Below are 20616 nucleotides of genomic sequence, written 5' to 3' on the forward strand. Positions count from 1 at the left end.
GAGAGGCATTGAACATCAAACCAACCAAGCATTAATTGAAACGTGAAGCTAGGTCCTCCGCAAATATTTTCACATGACACTATGGGTAAAAGGAATTCATGTAGATTTCTTGCAAATTCAGGAAGAGTTTGTTCCCGCATTAACGTCATTATACTGTAATTTTATGAAGAATGCAAAGTGAAACTCATTAGAGCATTCATGTTGTTGCAAACAAGGTCAGATTTGTCATTGTTTGATGTGTTATCTCAACATCCAGTTAATGATGATAAAATTCTCCCGGTAACCATGCAGGTAAAACAAGTCACTTATGTACCATTCAAATACTGCCATGAACACAGCATATGAAATAATTTATGCCTGTATATTTTTGGAATTTTCGAATATGAGCATGGATCAAACACACTTCATGTGGTATAAAATGTATTTGTCAGGTGTGGTCCTGAGCAACAATATACCAGATAACAACTCTTTCATTTGTGCATACAGCGCAGGGTTTTTCTTCTATTCTCTGGGGAAAAAAAGTTGTCAGGAACGATTCTAGACATGACACTGCCATCTACTTTGAAAGACACTGGTTATAGCCACCCAAACCAATGTTGGGCCACCCCGCTGAGCACTGTGGGGACTAACTGGTGGGTCACCAGTTATTGACAAATGCAAAATATTCTTTCAGTATTGATCTTAACCACCTGACTGAAAATTTCTTGATTGGCATTGATGAATATACTACACTGAAACGTGAAATATACTTGTATGTGAAAGAGCATTATAGAAGAAATACAAACTATAAATCGGACCATAACAAGTGTTTAAAGAAATATAGTCAGTTAAGCCAGGTAACAGCAACAGAAAAAGCACATGTGAATCCATTTACGTATAATTTAACGATGTCAGTTAAGTAAGTTGATATACAGTAGTCCCAAACACAGAAGAAATATTCCTTAATTTTTGTTCAGATTACAGCAGCTTGAAGGTAAGCATTCACTATTCGAAAAATAAGCAGAAACGAAATCTACAGGGAATTCCGTGAAATTTTTAAGACGATTACGTGATTGATGTTCTGTTGAAAATGCAGTTCTTATATTCACTTGTAAATCATATAACTGCCAGGTATCAAACAGGTATTGCTGAACAGTGTCTCTGTACAAATTTGTTCCAGTATGTATCTATTTATCAGGTATTTCAATTGTAGATCACTTATTTAAACATTATTTCAGTAAATGTATATTATGGAGAAAACTGAATTGTTTTGAATGTAAAGCGACTTGATCACATATGTGCGTTACTGCACACAAAGTCAATGACACTTTCTATTATTTCACGTCTGAATACAAAAAACATGAGGCATACGGAAGATGATAATGCAGGAAAAAATGAATTATTCGAAGCCGCACTTTTAAATGCATGATTAACGTGTATGTATTTTGTGATATGTGAGACCAAGTTAACTGGCCATGGAAAGTAATGGAGTTACGCATTTCAACAGGGACAAAGGTGAAAATAATTAAATGACATGCAAGGTGCCTGTCAGTTAGTAATAGAGCACAGTCTAAGGGAAACGACTCTCAACAAAGTCGTGAAATTAACTGGCCTTGATGTTCCTATAAGGTCATGGTCGAATATCCCAAACATTTATCGATATGTTTCTACAAATATGTTCCTGATGTAAAAGTAAGTTGTTCCCCTCACTAATATTTGGAGTTATTGTCTGATTTTTAAATATTTGGCTTGAGAGAATGCAATAGCTTGTACAGTAACACTGATTCCTTTATGAACGATCATCGTGTTTTTGTCAGGGCACGTTTCCAAAGTTAATGATTATTTATGTACATAGAACAAGTTCAATTCTAACACATATGGCTAGAAAATGGAGACAGCTACAAATATCTTGTTTTGTGTTTGTCTTGACTCTTTATAAACCAGATGGAGTAATTAAAAAACGTTTATTACTATCAACAAATAAGCGACACAAACGCCCTTAGGCATATAGTTGAGTAGCGAAAATTGCTGAGGTCAGTGGCGCTTGTTTGGTAAAGGACGACAGGGTTGCATAATGGAGGGTTAGTGTTGATCGGACAGTAGTCCATATATGGCTAACAAAGCTTTGCATCATGGTTTGGAACTGCGTAATGTACCTAAATAGACATGGTGCTATATTTTGAATGGACTATCCCAGTTTTCATCAAGACTTGTTGGTTTGGCCATCTCATCGACAATATCCGTACAACGTTTAAGGATGTGATGCCACTTGCTTGTCTTTTCGTGAGTTTTATTCTCCGTGTCTTTTGAAATATATTTAAGATGCAGACACTTGTTTTTCAGGTAAGGGAAGTTCCCATTTCAATGCATGCGGGTGGAAATTGCTGTAGCGATCGGCAAATTGAGAAAACAATACAGAAATTGAATTTTGTTTGGTAATAGCTGCTTGTTCGGTAATACCCGACACCCCTCTAGCAATTTCCATCACAGTTTACAGAAGTAACCCCCTTTTAAGTTTCTTTTGTAGGAAAATGAAATGTCTAGCACAGGAATGTACTATGTCAGTTTTTCTGGGTTATTGGTAATGAAAATTACAAACTGATTTTTGTTTATTGTGCGTATACCATTTGCCATCTGTCACATACATTTCACTTAATTGTATATATCTGATGCATTCCTGACGTGATGTTTAGACCTCTTGCATGGGGGTAATGAAGTTTCAAAATGCAAAAGAACCAACTGAAACACAGCACAAAAAGTGAGGTGACGCAAATTCCCCTCATGTAGAAAATAAGCATTTAAGTTCCTTGCAGCATTGGACAAATATTAGGCATGTGTTTTCCGAATTAAATCTATTTCTAAGACAATATTTCCTGTTTCAGTGTGCTGGCCACTGTGATGGATGGTAACCTGCGCATGTTACGTGTAATGCTGCAGACACCACAGGCTCTGAAACAGACAGACCTTAATCATAGCATCATCTATTCTGCTAAACACGGGCTTCTTGAGTGTGCATCTTGCCTTCTTGATGCAGGTGGGGTGGAAAATACTATTGCATATGTACAACTTCTTTACCCATTTTGCAATATTATTTTGTTTGGAATCCTTACCTTTGAAAAAAGACTTGCATCAAAGTGTCTGTTGTACATGCATTATAAGCATTAACTAATGCATATGCTATATGAAAACATTCTTTTCACTAAAGAGACTTTACAAATGCCCAGTTCTTGATTTAAGAACAGACCTGGCTTACCATTATACAGTCTACCCATTCCTTTTTGTCTTCCCCCTGGAAAAGCAAGAAACATGAAGATTTTAAGAGGCACAGTGATCTCATTTACTATATGGAAGACCTTCAGTTCTTTCTAACCAGGCTTTGTGTCAATATTTCCCAACTGCTTTCAGCTCTAAGGTTAGAAATGGCATGATTTCTGGTTTCCAACTTTCCACTGCCCTTTTTTCTTGTTCATTGGTCGCTGTGTCAGTCCTCTCTCAGGGTATGAAACTCTCAAACTCTCTCAGCCAGACCACAGGGTTGGTTTGTTGTAAAACTTACCAGCCCTGACCTAAACTTACCCGCCTACAAAAACTACTAATTATATCACTATAATTAAAATAAAACTTGTAAACTAATAATGATTTAAATTTTAACACGAGTGACAGGCAGGTGAAATTGAGAATCCTGCAGTCCATGATGAATATAACCCTTCTCAGGCAGTTTGGCAGGCAGGTATTTCGAACGCTGTCTCTGTAGAGTTATCATGGAATAATAATTTATACAAAAATTCATGTATTACCACTACAAGCATTATACATCAGGATTCAGATATTAGGAAATGCTACACATAGAATAATAATTTCATCATGATCACTAGTAGTGTAGAGAAAGACACGAGCTTAAAGCAGAAATTCGTTTCATAGATCTACAATTCCTAAATGGTTTAAAGTTAGAACTGCATTGTTTAAAGATATTTGTACATAAATCTTAGCCTGAGGTATTCAAACCACCACTGTTAGACAAACCATTCAGGAAGACAAAAGAATTCTAGAAGGTTTAATGAGGTGCGTTGAAGTAAACATGTCATCATTATAACATTGTGAAAGTATTTTAAATTAGGGTCATTAAGCCATGAAGCGCATCTATTGTAATCCAAGCAATTATAATTGACACGCCAGGCTTCCTTAGATCTAGCCCAAGCTAACAGTAAATGTGTCGGTGGGATAAATGCCACCTCTACATGGATGACATCGAGCTCCTCGCCAAAGGAGATACCAATTTGAAAGAACAGGTTCTCTTTGTTGAGTCCTTTGAGACAGTGGCATGACATTTGGACTTGACAAATGTAATACTCTTTGTTTGAAACGTGGCAGAGTGACTAATGATGGATTGAGTTGGAAGGGAGAGGAGTTATTGAGCATCTTGTGGAAGATCAGGCCTATACCTATCTCGGAATGCAAGTTCGAGACAAGCTCCAGAATATCCACATTCAAAATAAACTTCGGGCCAAGTATAAATCTTGTTGAAAGAAAATCTGGATTTCAGAGCTAAATGCTCAAAACAAGGTCAAAGCCACCAATACTTTTGCTGTGCGGGTCCTCTCCTATTCCTTTGGATTAGTTGATTGGAAAAAACAAGACATCCAGAGTCTAGATCACCAGACCAGAAGGATCATGTCTGATAACAGAGCCCACCACCCTCGTTCCTCTCTTAATCATTTAAATATGCCAATCAGTTCTGGAGGTTGGGGTTTGATCAGTGTGGAGGCGTGTGGTGTACTTTTGCACATATTTATTTATCAAATGATCCTCTGCTGATGCATGTCAAAACTCACAATGAATGGAAGGAATTACACAGCTATTTCAAGCGTGCCAAAGCTGTTGATACAATCTGAAATTTAAGGATGATTTTGTTGATGGCGATATACTGCAGGATAATACAATGATGGAAGAAAACCAGGTGAAGTCCTTTGCCAAGTCTGCCCAAAGTTGTTCCTTTGTGGACAAGCTGTCTGAGAAGTCATTGCAACATGTGTGCGTGCCGTGTGTGGAACAGAACAGCAGTCCAACCAACTCCTTTGCCTGGATGAAGTCGGCTGGTCTCAGATGTGAAACTGAGGGCTTCCTTTTTGGGGCTCAAGACCAGTCACTTCCCACTCGCAGTCGTCAGAATGTGATTCTTAGTCAAAATGTTAACATGAATGAATTTACAGACATTTTCTCAATGGATGCCCTTCCTTGCCAATATACAACCTGAGACAAATTCCAACCAACAAACTTGATCTTGTCCTTTTCAACAATACCAATGAAATTATTTATATCATTGAATTTTCTGTCCCTTTTGACAACGTGATTGGCAAACTTCAGGAAAAGCATGCTAAATATGCGAACCGTGCCTCTGAAATGTACTTGCATCCCAAGTACACTGTCATCAGGCTCCCCATTGTTCTCTGTGCCCTGAACTCTTTTTGCAGATAAGGAGAGTGCCCGAGTTCTTCACCAGGGGCACAGCCCTTCTGACAATCTGGGTAATGCAGAAGGACTGCAATGTTGGGGAGCCTTCATATTCTCCGGAAAGTTCTTGGTGGATTCGACTTGGCAATGTTTCCCGGGAGAAGTCCCATTTGCTGTCTGGGCTCCATGTAGAGGGGACGAGTGCCCAAGCTGATGATGAGCCTAACCCACCTGACTGTGCCAAAATATTTACCAGCTACTGTATAGTTTTCAAAGGCAAGGTCGGCATATTTATCATGCTTTTCATGAATCTTGCGAATCACATGTTGTCAAAAGGGACAGAAAATTCAGTGATATAAATAATTTCATTGGTTTTATCAAAAAGGACAAGAGCAGGTTTGTTGGCTGGAATTCGTCTTAGGCTGTATATTCGGCTATTCCAGGAAAGTTTGAAAACATCATTTTCCAGGATGCCCTGGAGATGTTCAGGGTCGTACCATGGATGGACCTCAGGGTCAAAGCCACAGGCATGGCTGAGACGATTGTAAAAGCAGTGAGCCATGCCATCATGTCTTTTAAGATATGCTGTTTGTGTCAAGAAAGGGCATCCACTGACAAGGTGTTGGACAGTCTTGGTGAATTCATTGCAAAAATCATATTATTTGTACCAATTTTGTGCCAGCTCTCCTGACCTAACCACTGGAGCAATTTCGATGAAACTTTCAGGGATGATAGCCTCTGTGCTGAAAGGTATACAATGAACAAAAAATCCCGACTTCCAGCTACCTGGAAGACAACCCAAAATATGAAGATCTTCTACCCTGGATGTCTCCAAAACTATAAATGGACCAAATTTCACCCAATGTAGGCAACGGCATTCCCTATCGATTCAATGCAAAAAGTAGGCCACCATGATTGATTTTCCGCCATTTTGAAAAAACTGAAATGTTCGTTGATATTCGTGTTTTGACGGTACCTGTCTTTGAAAATCTTCTCCAGAATGGCATATAGCACAATCAAGTTTGATACACCGTTAGAAAGCCATTAGCCTGGAATTGTTTCAGAGTTAATGCCCTTGAAAGTTGGTCAATTTTTCAAAGACGCGTTTTCATAGGGTTCATAAAAATGTCATAACTCTACGAAAACACAAAGGATTACCAAACTGTAGATAATAAATAGGGAATATGTTTGCTTCACATTATAGTTAAGTAAAAGTCAATACTTAGTCACAATTACGACGGAAACACAATTCCTCCATTTCCAGCCAGAATCAACTCAAGTTTTAACAAAATGTTCCCACGCCGCATTGACAAAGAGATTTCTATTTTTACCGCCGTTATGGCACACTCAAATTAGAACTCGAGTTTCTCTTCACCTGCATTACACTGGCTTAGCACTGAATGGTCACAGAAATACATGAGCGTCAAGGAAATAGTGGATTGAGTAACAGTGAGTTGAATTTTACGCCGCACTCAGCAGTATTCCAGTTATATGGTTGCGGTATGTAAATGATCGAGTCTGGACCAGACAATCAAGTGATCAACAGCATGAGCATCGATCTGCACAGTTTGGAACCTATTAGTTTGAATATGAGACTTAAAATAAGATATATTCAATGACGAGTGCTTAGTGACGAGTGACATGGGTGCCTGTGTAAGATTACTGACTTTGTAGTGAAAAGAACGTAATATGAATGAATGAAAGTATGATGAATAAACTGAGTAGGAATGTGTTATACTGTGTAGTGTCCTTTATTGTTCTTTCAATGGATTTTCATGAATAGCAAACTACGGATATAACGAACTAATTTCAGTGGTCCCTTGTAGTTTGTTATAAAAATATTTTACTGTATTTGTGCCAGCTCTCCTGACCTAACCACTGGATGGATTTCAATGAAACTTTCAGGGATGATAGCTTGTATGCTGAAAGGTATACAAAATCCCGACTTTCGGCCTCCTGTAAGGGCAGACAGCCCAAAATGTGAAAATCTTTCACCCTAAATATCTCAAAAAGTATAAGAGATAAATGGACCAAATTTTCACTCAGTGTAGAGAAGCCCATTCCCCACTGAATAAATATTCAAAAAACGTTAGCAGCAGGGGAAATTTTCTGCTATTTTGGAAAAAAATGAAATTTTCGCCAATATTAGCTGTGGTAGTTTAGGGTTAGATATAGTTCAATATGGGCTATTACTGTGTTCCTGGTTATGCTGATATGCATAGCCACAACACACCCGGCAGGTTAGTGTGGTCTGCCTGGCATGTGCAGCCCATGCACTGCCTGTCTCTAGCCCTATAAAAGGAGTAGCTACATAGCACTCCTTGTCTTTAGTCCACTGGTCCGCCAGAGGTGAGGACATTTATTTTAGTTGTTTGAGTCCTGGTGATCCAGACCAAGTAGATAAGTTTTTCTTAGTTTTCCACAGGAAGTTAATATATTTATTTGTTTTAGGCATAGGCTTTGAAATCAGAGCCATGTCTTGGTAGGATTTGGAGTCAGCTTAGGTTGTTAGGTATAGGTTAGGTGGTTAGGTCAGGTATAGATTAGGTTCAGGAATTTTGTTATAAATAAATTATTGAGTTTCCTTTGTCTGTTTGTTCTGTTTTACCAGCAATGAGGCTTGATTCATAGAGCCTACTTGAAGTTGGCTAAGTTATTATCACCGCATAAAAAAAATACACAACGCAAGGTCCAAAACCAGAGAATAGCCAACTTCAGTTGTCACTAGGCAGAAAAGCCTATTACATAGCATTTTGACGGTGCCTGTCTTTGAAAATCTTATTCTCCAGAATGGCATATAGTACAATGGAGTTTGATACGCCATTAGAAAGCCCATACTCTGGAAAGCTTAAGTTGTTCAAAGCATCTTGATATCTTGAATAGTTTCGGAGTTATTGCCCTTGAAAGTTAGTCCAATTTTCGAAAACACATTTTCATAGGGGTCATGAAAATGTCATAACTCTGCAAAAACACAGTGGATTTCATCGGTTATGATAGATAATTGACTGTAGATAATTAAATGGGGAACTTGAGCTTATTGTCAAGGTCACTATGAAACTTCTGAACACTTTTTCACATATCTCATGAACTATTTTATTTATTTTTATCTTCAAATTTGGTGAAATTTGTCCCCAATACTTTTCACATTTGTGAATAAAATATGTATAAATCAAATCAACCCATGGAAAAAACAACTGTCATCCAGGAAACTGCCTTCCTTATGGCAATGGCCACAGCTTCACACATTTCAGAAACACACACCCTGGATGTTAGATTCTGGGCTTGGCATAAATGTCGCTCCATTTCATCCCATTTGTGCATGATAGTGGGCAAGTACGGAGACACTACAGAGAAGTTAGTCTGTTGTTTCAGGAAATCTGTCTCAACACGGGTAACATATGGATGGGCATTATCATACAGAAGCATGAAGTTATGTCCATGTCCTTGAATGAAAGGTTGGACATGAGGCCCAATGACCTCATCCCTGTATTGCTGTCCTGTCCAGTTATCAATGACAGAGACAAGTTATGTGATGCCTCCAACAACGTTATGCAATGAAAATGTTGACAATGCATGTGACAGCATATCTGCTGCCTTGCCCTGTCATCGTAGACATCCAGATGAAATCTTGTCTTGTCAGTGAACAAAACACTATCCCAGTCTTTTCTTTTCATGCAAGCACAGCTGTATGTCTGCACCAGGGAACATGTGGCTGTAGGTGAGATAGGAGCAAAATTAGATTAGCATTGCAGGCCATCAGAGGTGGATGTTGTGCTCCTTCAGTCGGTTTCATATGATCATGGAACTAATAGGATGTAAGCCAGGAATAGTATGAGCAGTCAAACTGGCAGTCCAGAATCAATTACTTAGATGGGTAGCTGAATATAGTTGCTTTGCTGACGTGACGTGACACATTGACATCCAGTTCGAGGCAATTCCCACATGTTCCCATTATGTTGAAAACATTTCCATTGAAATGAGATCATGTTTTGATGGTCACCAAAATGTGCGACCACTTCATTTTGGGCCATTCCAGTCCTCTGTATACCTACAGTGCAGTGACACTGATATTCTGTAGGCCGTGGCATGATGTATACACAGTTTAGGTTGAGTAAGGTTATTGTGTACGATGTGCATTTGCCACGCATGATACATGATGTCAGATTTTATGCGAAGTGGTTTGGTACATGTTTATTCAGGGTTATTTACAAACAACTGGATTTTATGGATTTTATGGATTTTATGCAATTGCACAGTCTTTTTCTGTTTGTATGTTTGCAATATGTATTGTTGTCTTCCTACTCTGGTCTACCAGGCAATCAGGTGTCAGACAATGAAGCTAGTTCAGAAGCTAGAATACTACCTCTACCATTTGTGTCAAAGCCCGCTAATCCTTCCCTCAGAATCCCAAAATACATTGTTTTAGGTATCCTAAGAAAAATTATGACTTTCTCGTGCATGTCAGGAGATAACGTCAATGGATAGTGCTTGGGAAGATTGCTAGTACAGAAGACAACACAAGTTAACCTGTGTCAGAAACAAGTTTCAGAAAATATGTCAGCCAAGTGTTAGAGGTAGTGTTATAAGAATTATTTTCATTGATAGCATTTCAATATTTGTATTGTTGAATTTTGACAAAACTTCAGTGTTTGTTGAATTTCTTAACCTGTTAAAATGCATCACCACCAATGTATAATGTCTTGCAGTGTTGATGCACAGAAAGAACTTTCTTTTTAGTGTATTCTTGTTGAACTTCATATTAATGTGATTAGAGTATGATATTCCATAAATGTTTAATCACATGATGCAAATAATGGTCTGACTGTATTATCTAATTTTGTAGGTGCAGATGTTGAGTGGGAGGATGCAAGCGGTAACCAACCTTTACATCATAGTGTATCTGCCAATCAAGTTGAAATGACCAAGTTTTTGCTGGAAGCAGGTGCAAGCCCTAATGTTGTTGGATTATCTAGGTGTTATCCTTTGCATATAGCAGCCAAAAGCAACATGACAGAATGTATGGAACATCTTGTTGATCACAAGGCACATCTAAATGCAAAAGACTCTGCAGGTCAAACCCCTTTGATTGTTGCTACTCGCGAACGCCGCTTCAGTGCTGTGAAGTATCTTATCGCAAAAAACTGTAACATTGACTGTCAAGACAAGAGTGGCCGTACAGCGCTTCATTATGCCAGCCAAAATGGTACAGGTGTGGACATATTGTTGGCAGCTGGTGCAAATCCCAATGTGTGTGATATAAACAACTGCACGCCTCTTCTACTTGCATCAACAGAAGGCTTCTCTCATGTTGTAAAGTTGCTTTGTCAAGCCAACTGTAACCCAAACATTGCCAATGACTCAGTGAAGAAAACACCTCTGCACATTCTGTCATTCAAAGGACATTCAGACTGCATTAGTGACCTCCTGTTAGCTGGTGCTGACATAAACTTACTGGATAGTGAATTTCATACTCCCCTGTGGTATGCAGTATCCAATTGGCGTCTGGAAGTAGTGAAGTTGCTTCTGAAAGCAAACAGTCAGGTAGATACTTATCAGTGTCAGAAAGGTATTCCAGAAGATACCTGTCCAGTTCAGCTGGCAATAACAAAAGGCAACACTGCTGTCCTCAAAATGTTTATTGTCTCGGGCTTTGATACAGTGCACCTTCGCGAGAACTTGCAGTCATCAGACTTACCTTTTGATCTACTCAATGACCTCTGGTTTTGGCTGCAAAAAGTAAAACAAACCATGACACTGAAACAGCTCTGCAGGCGTTGGATCAGACATCACCACGGAATTCGACTATTTCACGACCTCAGTTTGATGCCCATACCACAAGGCCTTCGTGACTTTGTACTGTTGAAGGAACTGGATGACATCCATATATGAGAATGAGGTCCTTCAACAAACATTATTATCCTGGCATTTTTGTCTCCCGCAATGCTTTTTGCAGGGGGTATTGAAATGCATGCCGTCCTTCCATCCGTCCGTCTGTGCACATTTATCTTTTCCGGAGCAGAACTCTAAAACCGTTCAATATTTCTTCACCAAACTTGACACAGAGATTGGTCTAGTGGTATATTGGTGCCTTTTGATAGTTTTGGAATTCTGCATAAAATATATATACATATGGAAATTAATTAAGCAACACCAAATTCAAAGACACATAAAAACTTAACAAAGTTTAACGAAGTAATTTTGATGATTGATTATTCAATTTTGATGTATTGACATACAGCATGAGCTTTTCATGGGTTGATATGACGCGCGTGAAGCTTGCACAGCGCACGTGCATTGCTTTAACCTCAACTTTCGAAAAATGCACTTTTTCCCTGGGGTGTTTACAAGCGCAGGTTGTCGATTGCATTCGGTTTTTCATTCATTTCAATGTCATGGCACGTAGGAAATTATCAGAGGCCACTCGTTGGCAAATAATCGGCATGAGGAATGCTGGTATGTCTCTAAGACAAATCGGGACTCAAATCGGACGACATCATTCCATAATTTCAAAACTTTTGAAAAAATACCGGGCCACTAATGAAGTTAAAGACCTGCCTAGACCAGGAAGACCCAGGAAGACCACAGTCCGGGAGGACAGAGCTTTACTGAGACTTGTACGGCGCAGGTCCTTCGACTCGAGCTCTCGGTTGAGACAGGAGTGGCTTCCAGGGAGACCCATCTCGAACAGGACTGTTCGGAATCGTCTGAAAGCTGCAGGATACCGGGCAAGGAGGCCAATCAAGCGACCCAGACTGTCTCCAGCCCATAAGGCAGCCCGACTGGCCTGGTGTAATGACCGTTTGCACTGGAACATTGCCTCTTGGAGGAAGGTCCATTTCTCAGATGAGAGCCGGTTCTTGCTGCACATGGTGGACGGTCGTACTCGGGTCTGGAGGCAGAGGAACACAGCAATGGCTCCACGGAACATCCAGGAGACTGTGGCCTTTGGGGGAGGTTCCGTTATGGTATGGGGGTGCATTTCCATGAACTGCAAGTTGGATATCATTACCATCCGTGGCAACCTTAACGGTGTTCGTTACCAACAGGAGGTTCTTGACAGGGCTGTGGTACCTCATTTTGAGAACCATCCTCTGGCAACGAGACCCATATTTATGGACGACAATGCTAGACCTCACAGGGCGCATGCTGTAAATGATTTTTTGCGGCAAAATGCAATTGACAGAATTCCATGGCCTGCCATGAGCCCTGACCTCAACCCCATTGAACATTTGTGGGACTTTATTGGCCGTCGTGTGAGGCAGAGAGACCCACCAGTCCATAATCTCAACGAATTGACGGCTGCCCTGCATGAGGAGTGGAACAGGATCCCCCAGAATCAGATCCGGAGACTCATCCAAGGAATGAGGAGGCGTCTGGAATCGGTGGTGCGTGCGCAGGGAGGACACACTAGATATTGATGAAAGTCGGTGTGCAGACTCTCAGATGACTGTTCTTTCTTTCCATGTGACATTTGTGTTAATACACCTGACAACAACGTCTGTGGATGAATAGTAAATTGTGTCCATTTTTTCATGAATTTAAGACAGTTTTAAGAATTTGGATTTCGTTGCAATAAAGCAAAGTCTTGATACTTTTTCCCTTTAAGTTGTTTGTCAGAGATCGTCTGTTGAATAAAAAAGTGTCAAACTATATCAACCCGGCATATTTTGATTGTCAGAACACTTCAAAGTTGCTCCAATAGAAAAAATTGGGGTGTTGCTTGATTAATTTCCAGGTGTATATTTTCCATGGCACGTGACTTAGACTGAAATCGGAGGTAATGTGGGGGATATTGATGACTGTGTCTTCTCGTGGGTTTTCAAATGAATAGTGGTAAAATATTTTGTTAACATACTATATACCATGTTAATATTGTTCAGCCTACCTTTAGACAAGATAAAGTATTTCATAAACTGTTGCATTCTCAAACATGTCATACGTTCTCTACCGGCAACCTGCAGTTGCAGTCAAAGGACATGACGTCACATGTTTTTCATCCTTTCATTGGCTGTATATTTTTAGTGATGTTGTGATAGTAAATAGTAAACACTCCTACTATACAGTCAAACAAGTCATATCATAAAGATAATAAACAATTTCCTACATCACTCCAAACCATCATAAGGGATTAATATTTCAGTGTCAAAAAACTGTTAAGGATCATTTTAGTATTGTTAATTGTCATTTTAATATCAAATTTTTAAGGGAAATAGAACTAATAGATGAATTTTGATTGATATCTTTTGTAGATAAATGCACTATTTAGTATTGGTGAAATAAACTGGAAACTGATTTTGTGAGAAGCTGTACCTTCAAAAGGGGCAAACATAGCATACAATTATTGTCCTTCTGAGAGGGTACATCCCAAAACATTTGAAATAATTTTACGTGTACCAGCTTTTAAATCCCAGTAGTGTTGTCATTTTAGTGTATAGCCCATTTTTACATGTATTGTCCAAAGCAGTTTCTACATTCTAAGATTTATGCTATCTCGCTTTAACCCATAATCTAGTGGTTTTACTGTCGTTCGTTGACAGGGTTTCATAAAATATGTGCTAGTTTAGTCTCAATATAGCAGAAATATTACCGATGTGACTCACTCACTCACTCACTCACTCAACAGCATTATCACATGATTAGTAACATGATTTGCAAGGCAGGATGTGAACTAAGGAGACAAAACAATAATGGCTTCACTGGAGTAAAGATTTAAAATTTTCATGCTTTTGATAGGTAGGTATCGCTTTAGCAATACCTTGGTTATAATTTATCTTTTCTGGGTTTTTAACTGTTGCTTAGTCATGGAAACTTAATGGCATATTGATGTCAGACTGATAACAAGGATCAACTTGTTGACATTCAGACTGCTTCTCTTGGATTTTCTTGTATTCTAGCAAATCATAATGGTGGATCAAAAACATGACAATAGGAAACGTAAGACCATAGGAGATACTACAGTCAACCTTTGTTTTAAAGAGGGATTTGTCAAAAACTTATTTGGAGTCTCAAGTTTCCAATTCTAGCATAATACTCCCTTGGTGACTCAAACAGTTAAAATTTTTTAAAAAAAACATTGCCAGTAATGTTTGGTATTCACAAATTCCTTGTATTGGTGAAGTTAATCTATGATTAAGTGAAACTCTTTGCCAAGTTAAGATTGTAAATGAGTCTCAGATTGGAGTAAAATAACATCCCCCGTATGTCTTTTTTAAAAAAAACAACCTGTTAATTGAACAGTAGTTATATGACTTTATTCCTGCAAAATATCCAAATCTCAGTATTGAACTTTGAATTTATTTGAGACATGGATACTGTGGCATTTTGAATTCCATTCTGTGTTCTAAAGCAATAGAAAGCTCTTGTACAGTATTTAGTCCATTGTATAAGTCCATTAACAGTACGTGTGTTATTACATTTGAAAGATTTCTTAATAAATGATACTGATAGGTATGTCATCACATTGCGTCTTTCTCATGTCCACATCTTTTCATACTTATATGTTTTTGATTTTGATTTACAAACAGATGTGAAACTCGCTTTTCATTTGTGACCTTAAAGCTAAAGTGGTTGACAGAAATATTGTATATCATTGTGTTGATGACATGCCAGATTAATTTCTTAAAACCTGAATAGAATTACTGTTGTGAATGCTCTGCCAATGGTGATCAGTGATTCCTTGTTTCATCTATTTGGGGGACATTTTGTAAAATCCCAAAGTTATTCCGTAAGTGAAGGTTTTGTTGCTGTAAGAAAATGCACTGTGGCAAATGGGGTGTTGTGAAGAATGCTCAGTGGGGAAATATGAATAATAAATACTGTTTTGAGGGAGCTATTGTTAATTACACATTCACTGTATATTACATTACGTTGACATATTTTAAAATGTATCAAAAATTGTTTTCCACAAATTACCCAAGTGTCCTCCTGTGCTGTATGTACCTGTTTGATGAATATTGTATATATGACCCGTGAAGATACGATTTAGAATTGATCATCAGTTACATATGCTTCTGAGGTATCAATGTTTGACAAAAGTCAACAAAGTTTTTGATTTTGAAAGTTTGAATCCATTTTCTAAACACCAAATATGAAGTTTATGTGCAGTTGACTTTCAGTAGTATGCATGACAAGAAACATTGAAATCATCCACAAAGAGTGGTCCATCAATTGAATCCTTTGTGTCTAAAAACATTAAAAATATCAGAAATAACAGCAAAAAACTCTTCAGTCCACTAATCAATTGCTTCAAGGTAATGCAGAACACAGATTTCCTGAAAATAAAGATTCCACATTGCTTCCAAATAATTTTGCAGTATTTGGGGGTGCAGTGGGCACCTGAGCTAGTCATCCAGCGAGGTTGAGGTGTTGGGATCGAGGCTACTTGTGACCAGGTATAAGAACCTTGGAGGGGCGCTTGATTATATGTTTATGTTCATGAGTAGGCAAACTGAGAGTTATCCTAATGGGAAAATACCGAAATAACAATATCTAACTCATCCATACTGCCCTTGTAATTCTTATAACACAACCAAAGTTATAGATTACTCCAGTTATGAATGACACTCAACTCTTTGTCAGCTTTAAATCATTTGAACCTTCATGCGACATCTCAGAATTGGAACAGTGCATTCAGGAAATCAGAATATGGGATTCTATCTAGCTTTCTCGTGTCAAATGAAGACAAAAAAGTATTTATTCTAATTGGATCCAAACACAAGCTCAGAAAACTAGAATCTGACTCCATATGCATGTGTCTTCACATTGATGATGCGGAGGGTTTGCCCTCATACAGTGCACAGAAACTGCAAGTAATTCGTGATTCCACCATATCCATGGATATCCATATAGTTTCAGTCAGCAAACCTGCTACTACATTTTCAACAGCAGAGTATGCCACTACCTTGATATTCAAGCCTGCAAAACGTTGATGCACAGCCTAGTAACTTCAAAACTTAACTATTGCAACTTAATGTATGCCAACATGTTATCCAAATCATTTCAGAAACTTCAAAGAATTCAGAACTCATCACCCAGTGTATCTCCCGTTGTTCCTACTATGACCATATCTCATCTGTGCTTCAGTCGCTTCCCATATCTCAAGAATCACCTTCAGACTTCACTCACGACTGTCTCTACCATAAAGACCTTTCCATCTATCTTAAAGAACTTATCTTCTTTTACCTCAGCGGAATCTCAGATATTCCAGTCACTCTCTCTTGACACAACCAAAATCACTACATGGACTTTTTTTTAATTCGCCTTCTCTTTCGTCAGCCCGTAACACTGGAATTCGCATCCCCCTAACCTCAGGCATAAAACCACTAAAGACTCCTTTAAATCACAGCTGAAGATTCACTTATTTCTCTCTGTGTACAAGCAGATACTCATTCTCTGTTTCATGTATATATGTTACAGTTTTGTCACTGTACTAACGCCACTGAGCATATATAAGGTGGATATTAGGCACTTTACAAATGTATTACGTTTTACAGATTAAGATAGAAATGCAGCAGGGAGAGTTTGGGTGATACTGGCACAGTCAGACTGGTAAGGCTTATCAACTCAGGGCCCCGACGCCCTCTACACGCAGCCCAGACAGCGATTAGGACTTACCCCAATAAACGCTGCCTAGTCGAACTCACTGAGAACTTTCCGGAGAATATGGAGGCTCAACAACTCTGCAGTCTTCTGCATTACCCTGAGTGTCAGAAAGAATGTGCTCCCGGTGGAGAACCTGGGCACTCTCCTGATCTGCGCCAAGAGATCAGGAGGTACCAAACCAAAGGCAACTAGAACAATGGGGAGCCTGACGACAGTGTACTTAGAATGCAAGCGACACATTTCAAAGGCGAGGGACGCTTATTTATCATGCTTATCGTGTTTTTTCTTGCCAAACGCATTGCTGTCAAAAGGGACAGAAAATTCAATCATATAAAAAAATTCATTGGCTGTATCAAACAGGACAAGATCAGGTTTGTTGCCTGGAATTCTCCAGGGCCTATCCCAGGGACGTTTAAAGCGTCATTTTCCATGATGCCCTGGACATGTTCAGGGTCGCACAATGGATGGATCTTGGAGTCAAAGCCACAGGCACGGCACAGCCAGTAGTAGAATCAACGAGCCATGCCATCATGTCGTTTAAGATATGCTGTTTGTGCCAAGGAACGGCATCCACTGACAAGGTGTCGGACAGTCTCTGTAAATTCATTGCTTAGTCGACATTTCATGGAAATGTTTTCATTTCGAATCACATTTGGGCGATTGCGAGTAGGGAGTGACTGTTCCTGAGAGGCGAAAGGGAAGCCCCCAGTTTCACATTTGAAGAAGAAGTCGGTTGGATTACTATTCTGTTCCACGCACAGCATGTGCACACTATGTAATGTATTCTCAGGAAGCTTCGCCACAAAGGACCGAATATGAGCAAACTTAATAATATATATGACTTCATCTCGTTTACTCCCATCTGTACAATCCGACAATACATCACCGTCAACAAAACCAAAAACCTTGGCACGCGTAAAACAGTTGCAGAATCCCTTGCTTTCATCATGATTCTGGCATGCATCACCAGAGGATCATCCGATAAATAAATATGTGCAAAAGTACCTAAGAAAATTGTATCATTAAGAGCCTCCACATCAATGAAACCCTGACCTCCAGAATTGACTGACGTACATAAATGTTTAAGAGAGGAACAAGGATGGTGAGCTCTGTTATCAGACATGATCTTCCTGGTCAGGTGGTCAAAATTCTGAATTTCTTGTTTTTTTCCAACCAACAACTCCAGATGAATAGGAGAGGACTAGCACAGCAAAAGTATTGGTGGCTTTGGCCTTGTTTCGAGCATTTAGCTTTGAGCTCCAGATTTATACTCCACCCGACGTTTGTAGGTGTTTTTATTTAACACCTTTTGGTACACTGTTATACAGGGGCGCAGAGGCAACACAAGCAACAGCGCGAAAAGTGAGATGCATGTGCATGTGATTACTGCTGATTGACAAGTGAAAAAAAATAAAATTTCAAATTGAATAACAAGTATTCAACGTTTAAAAAGTATAGTTGATCTATATTGGCTTTGTAAGCTTTTGGACTTTTACGATACTTTAATCCCATTTGAGGATACACCACTAACAGTCGCTAATTTATGCTACCATTGATAATAAAGTGTCATTTACAAAACATATTGTTACCAAATATCTAATAATTCAATGCCTTTAAAAAACTAAAAGTGAAATAATTTACATTAAATAAGATCCTTAATTGTTTTGACACTGAAATATTTATCCCTTGTGGTGGAAAACTTAATTAATACAGTCAAGCAGGACATCACCAGAGATGCAAAATGGAGGATCCTCACCTGTACGCAGGTGAGTCATAGCTTGTTTCCCCGATATCTTGAGTGAGTGTTCACCCTTTGTCATCCACTAACTTGGATACAGATCTTGCCTTGGGTGAGCGTTCACTCACTATCTTAAGTGTTCACTCAGTGTCATCCAGTTCATAGTATAAAAACTCAGACAACTTAGACAGCTTCACTCAAAATTGCAAACGCACAGGTACAAGTTGAATAAATTGGTAAGTCTACAATGGCTTTCAGTCCAGCGTTAAGAACAGACGTAAGGACACAGTAGACCATCATCCCATGGGTTGGCGAGCGACAGCTAAGACACAGAACGCTGCCTTAGTTAAGTCAGACCAGAACCACAACCGTTCTACTGAAGTTACCAAAATCGTGAATCATATATTTATGTACCCTTCTGCAATGTTTTTCTCGACTTTGAAAATGCAGCATTGAGTTAGCCACAGAGACATTCCCGATTCAACAAATTCTTCAGACATGCAACAGTCTTACCGCTAGTGCCAATAGAGAAACTAAACGTTGTATGGGTTCAGGCCTAGGAAGACCGACCATCAGAAGTACCCGACCTAGATAGATTTGCGGACTATGCTACTGAGAAGTGGGTTCAGAAAGAAGGTCGCCAGACGTGGAACCACTTTGACACCAAGGGTCCCCGTGCAACAAACCATCTTGAAGGGTGGCACCATAAGCTCAATAACGCCACAAAGACACCCCATCCTAACCTGTACAAGTTTATCAATGTCATCAAAAGCACGCAGGACAAGAATGAAATTTCAATAATCCATCTCCAGGCCACAGGTATACTGAAGTACAATAAGAAGAGGTATCGAGATCTGCAGATTCAACTCCAGACTCTGAACCAGATACCAATTGCGAAATTGACGTCATGTTTGCTGATGCTGCTTCCTACTTACTAAATGTCGACTTATAAAATATAAAGTGTATGTTCAGATGATAATCTTACACAGACCATATCAATGTGTATAGACGTTTGTGTTTATTCTGTACGACTAATCTCTGAGCCCAAACGTTATAACCGTTCCCACATAGCCCAACGTGTTTGTTACGGCCAGTTTTGGGCTAGGCGGGCATGAACCGAATTGGCCTCTGGGTTTTAAGTGATTCCAACATAGCTGGGCACCCAACGAAAGTCGATGTCATATTGGCCAGTACCGAGATAGTTTTGCAGTTCAAGTATTTTAATTGGTTGGTTATATGGCATATAACAAATGGCCTGAAGGCAAGAAAGAGGATCTGAAAAAATATGCATTGTTTACATTTACATAGTTTACTACTTAGGAGCAGTTAAAATGGTGTTTGCCAAACAACAGCTTCGTTTTTACCAGAAGAAATTGTTCTGGATCCAATGATAGTAACACTAGTCAAAGTCAAAATATGTTTTATTTGTATGTGAGGCCACCGGCCCATATACAGTGTACAGCGATTACAAAGAAAGTTTACATTCAGGAGGATAACAATTGTTTTCTTAACGTAATAGCATGGTGAATATACAGTGATAATCTTTTTAAAATGGAGACATCGCATGAGGAAACAATTTTGTAAAATGCGGAATTATTACTTCTGTTTGTAACAAAATTGCCGAGATAATCAGAAAGGATTTTGTCATAGACTGGACATTCAACAAGAAAATGTAATTCGTCTTTAGTGAATTTTTTACAAAATGGACATAATCTATAATTTCTGTCAATGGATAGTCTTCTTCCTTCATTTACCTTTAGATCTAATAGCCCCCAATCTAAACTTTACAAGTAGCAGTCTCAGATTCTTTGTGACCACAAGGGATAAGTATCTTTCTGGTTCTAAAA

At 39.0% G+C, this 20616-nt stretch overlaps 1 protein-coding gene across 1 annotated transcript; it reads left to right on the forward strand.

The window, feature by feature from the left end:
- The first annotated feature begins 2853 nt into the window (after positions 1-2853).
- LOC137286704 (ankyrin repeat, PH and SEC7 domain containing protein secG-like) lies at positions 2854-13347 on the forward strand. Its single transcript, XM_067818686.1, has 2 exons — positions 2854-3013; positions 10274-13347. Exons 1-2 carry the CDS (start codon positions 2878-2880, stop codon positions 11317-11319), a joined length of 1182 nt encoding a protein of 393 aa, XP_067674787.1. The 5' UTR covers positions 2854-2877; the 3' UTR covers positions 11320-13347.
- Positions 13348-20616: the final 7269 nt, after the last annotated feature.

The sequence above is a fragment of the Haliotis asinina genome, chromosome 6 (genome assembly GCF_037392515.1).
Source record: "Haliotis asinina isolate JCU_RB_2024 chromosome 6, JCU_Hal_asi_v2, whole genome shotgun sequence".
In the NCBI taxonomy this organism is placed as follows: domain Eukaryota; kingdom Metazoa; phylum Mollusca; class Gastropoda; order Lepetellida; family Haliotidae; genus Haliotis; species Haliotis asinina.

Excerpts from the sequence above, each read along its gene's own strand:
- LOC137286704 (XM_067818686.1), top strand. The coding sequence starts at position 2,878 with ATGGATGGTAACCTGCGCATGTTACGTGTAATGCTGCAGACACCACAG. Across the intron at positions 3,014-10,273 it reads ATCTTGCCTTCTTGATGCAG|GTGCAGATGTTGAGTGGGAG; the intron begins GTGGGGTGGAAA and ends CTAATTTTGTAG.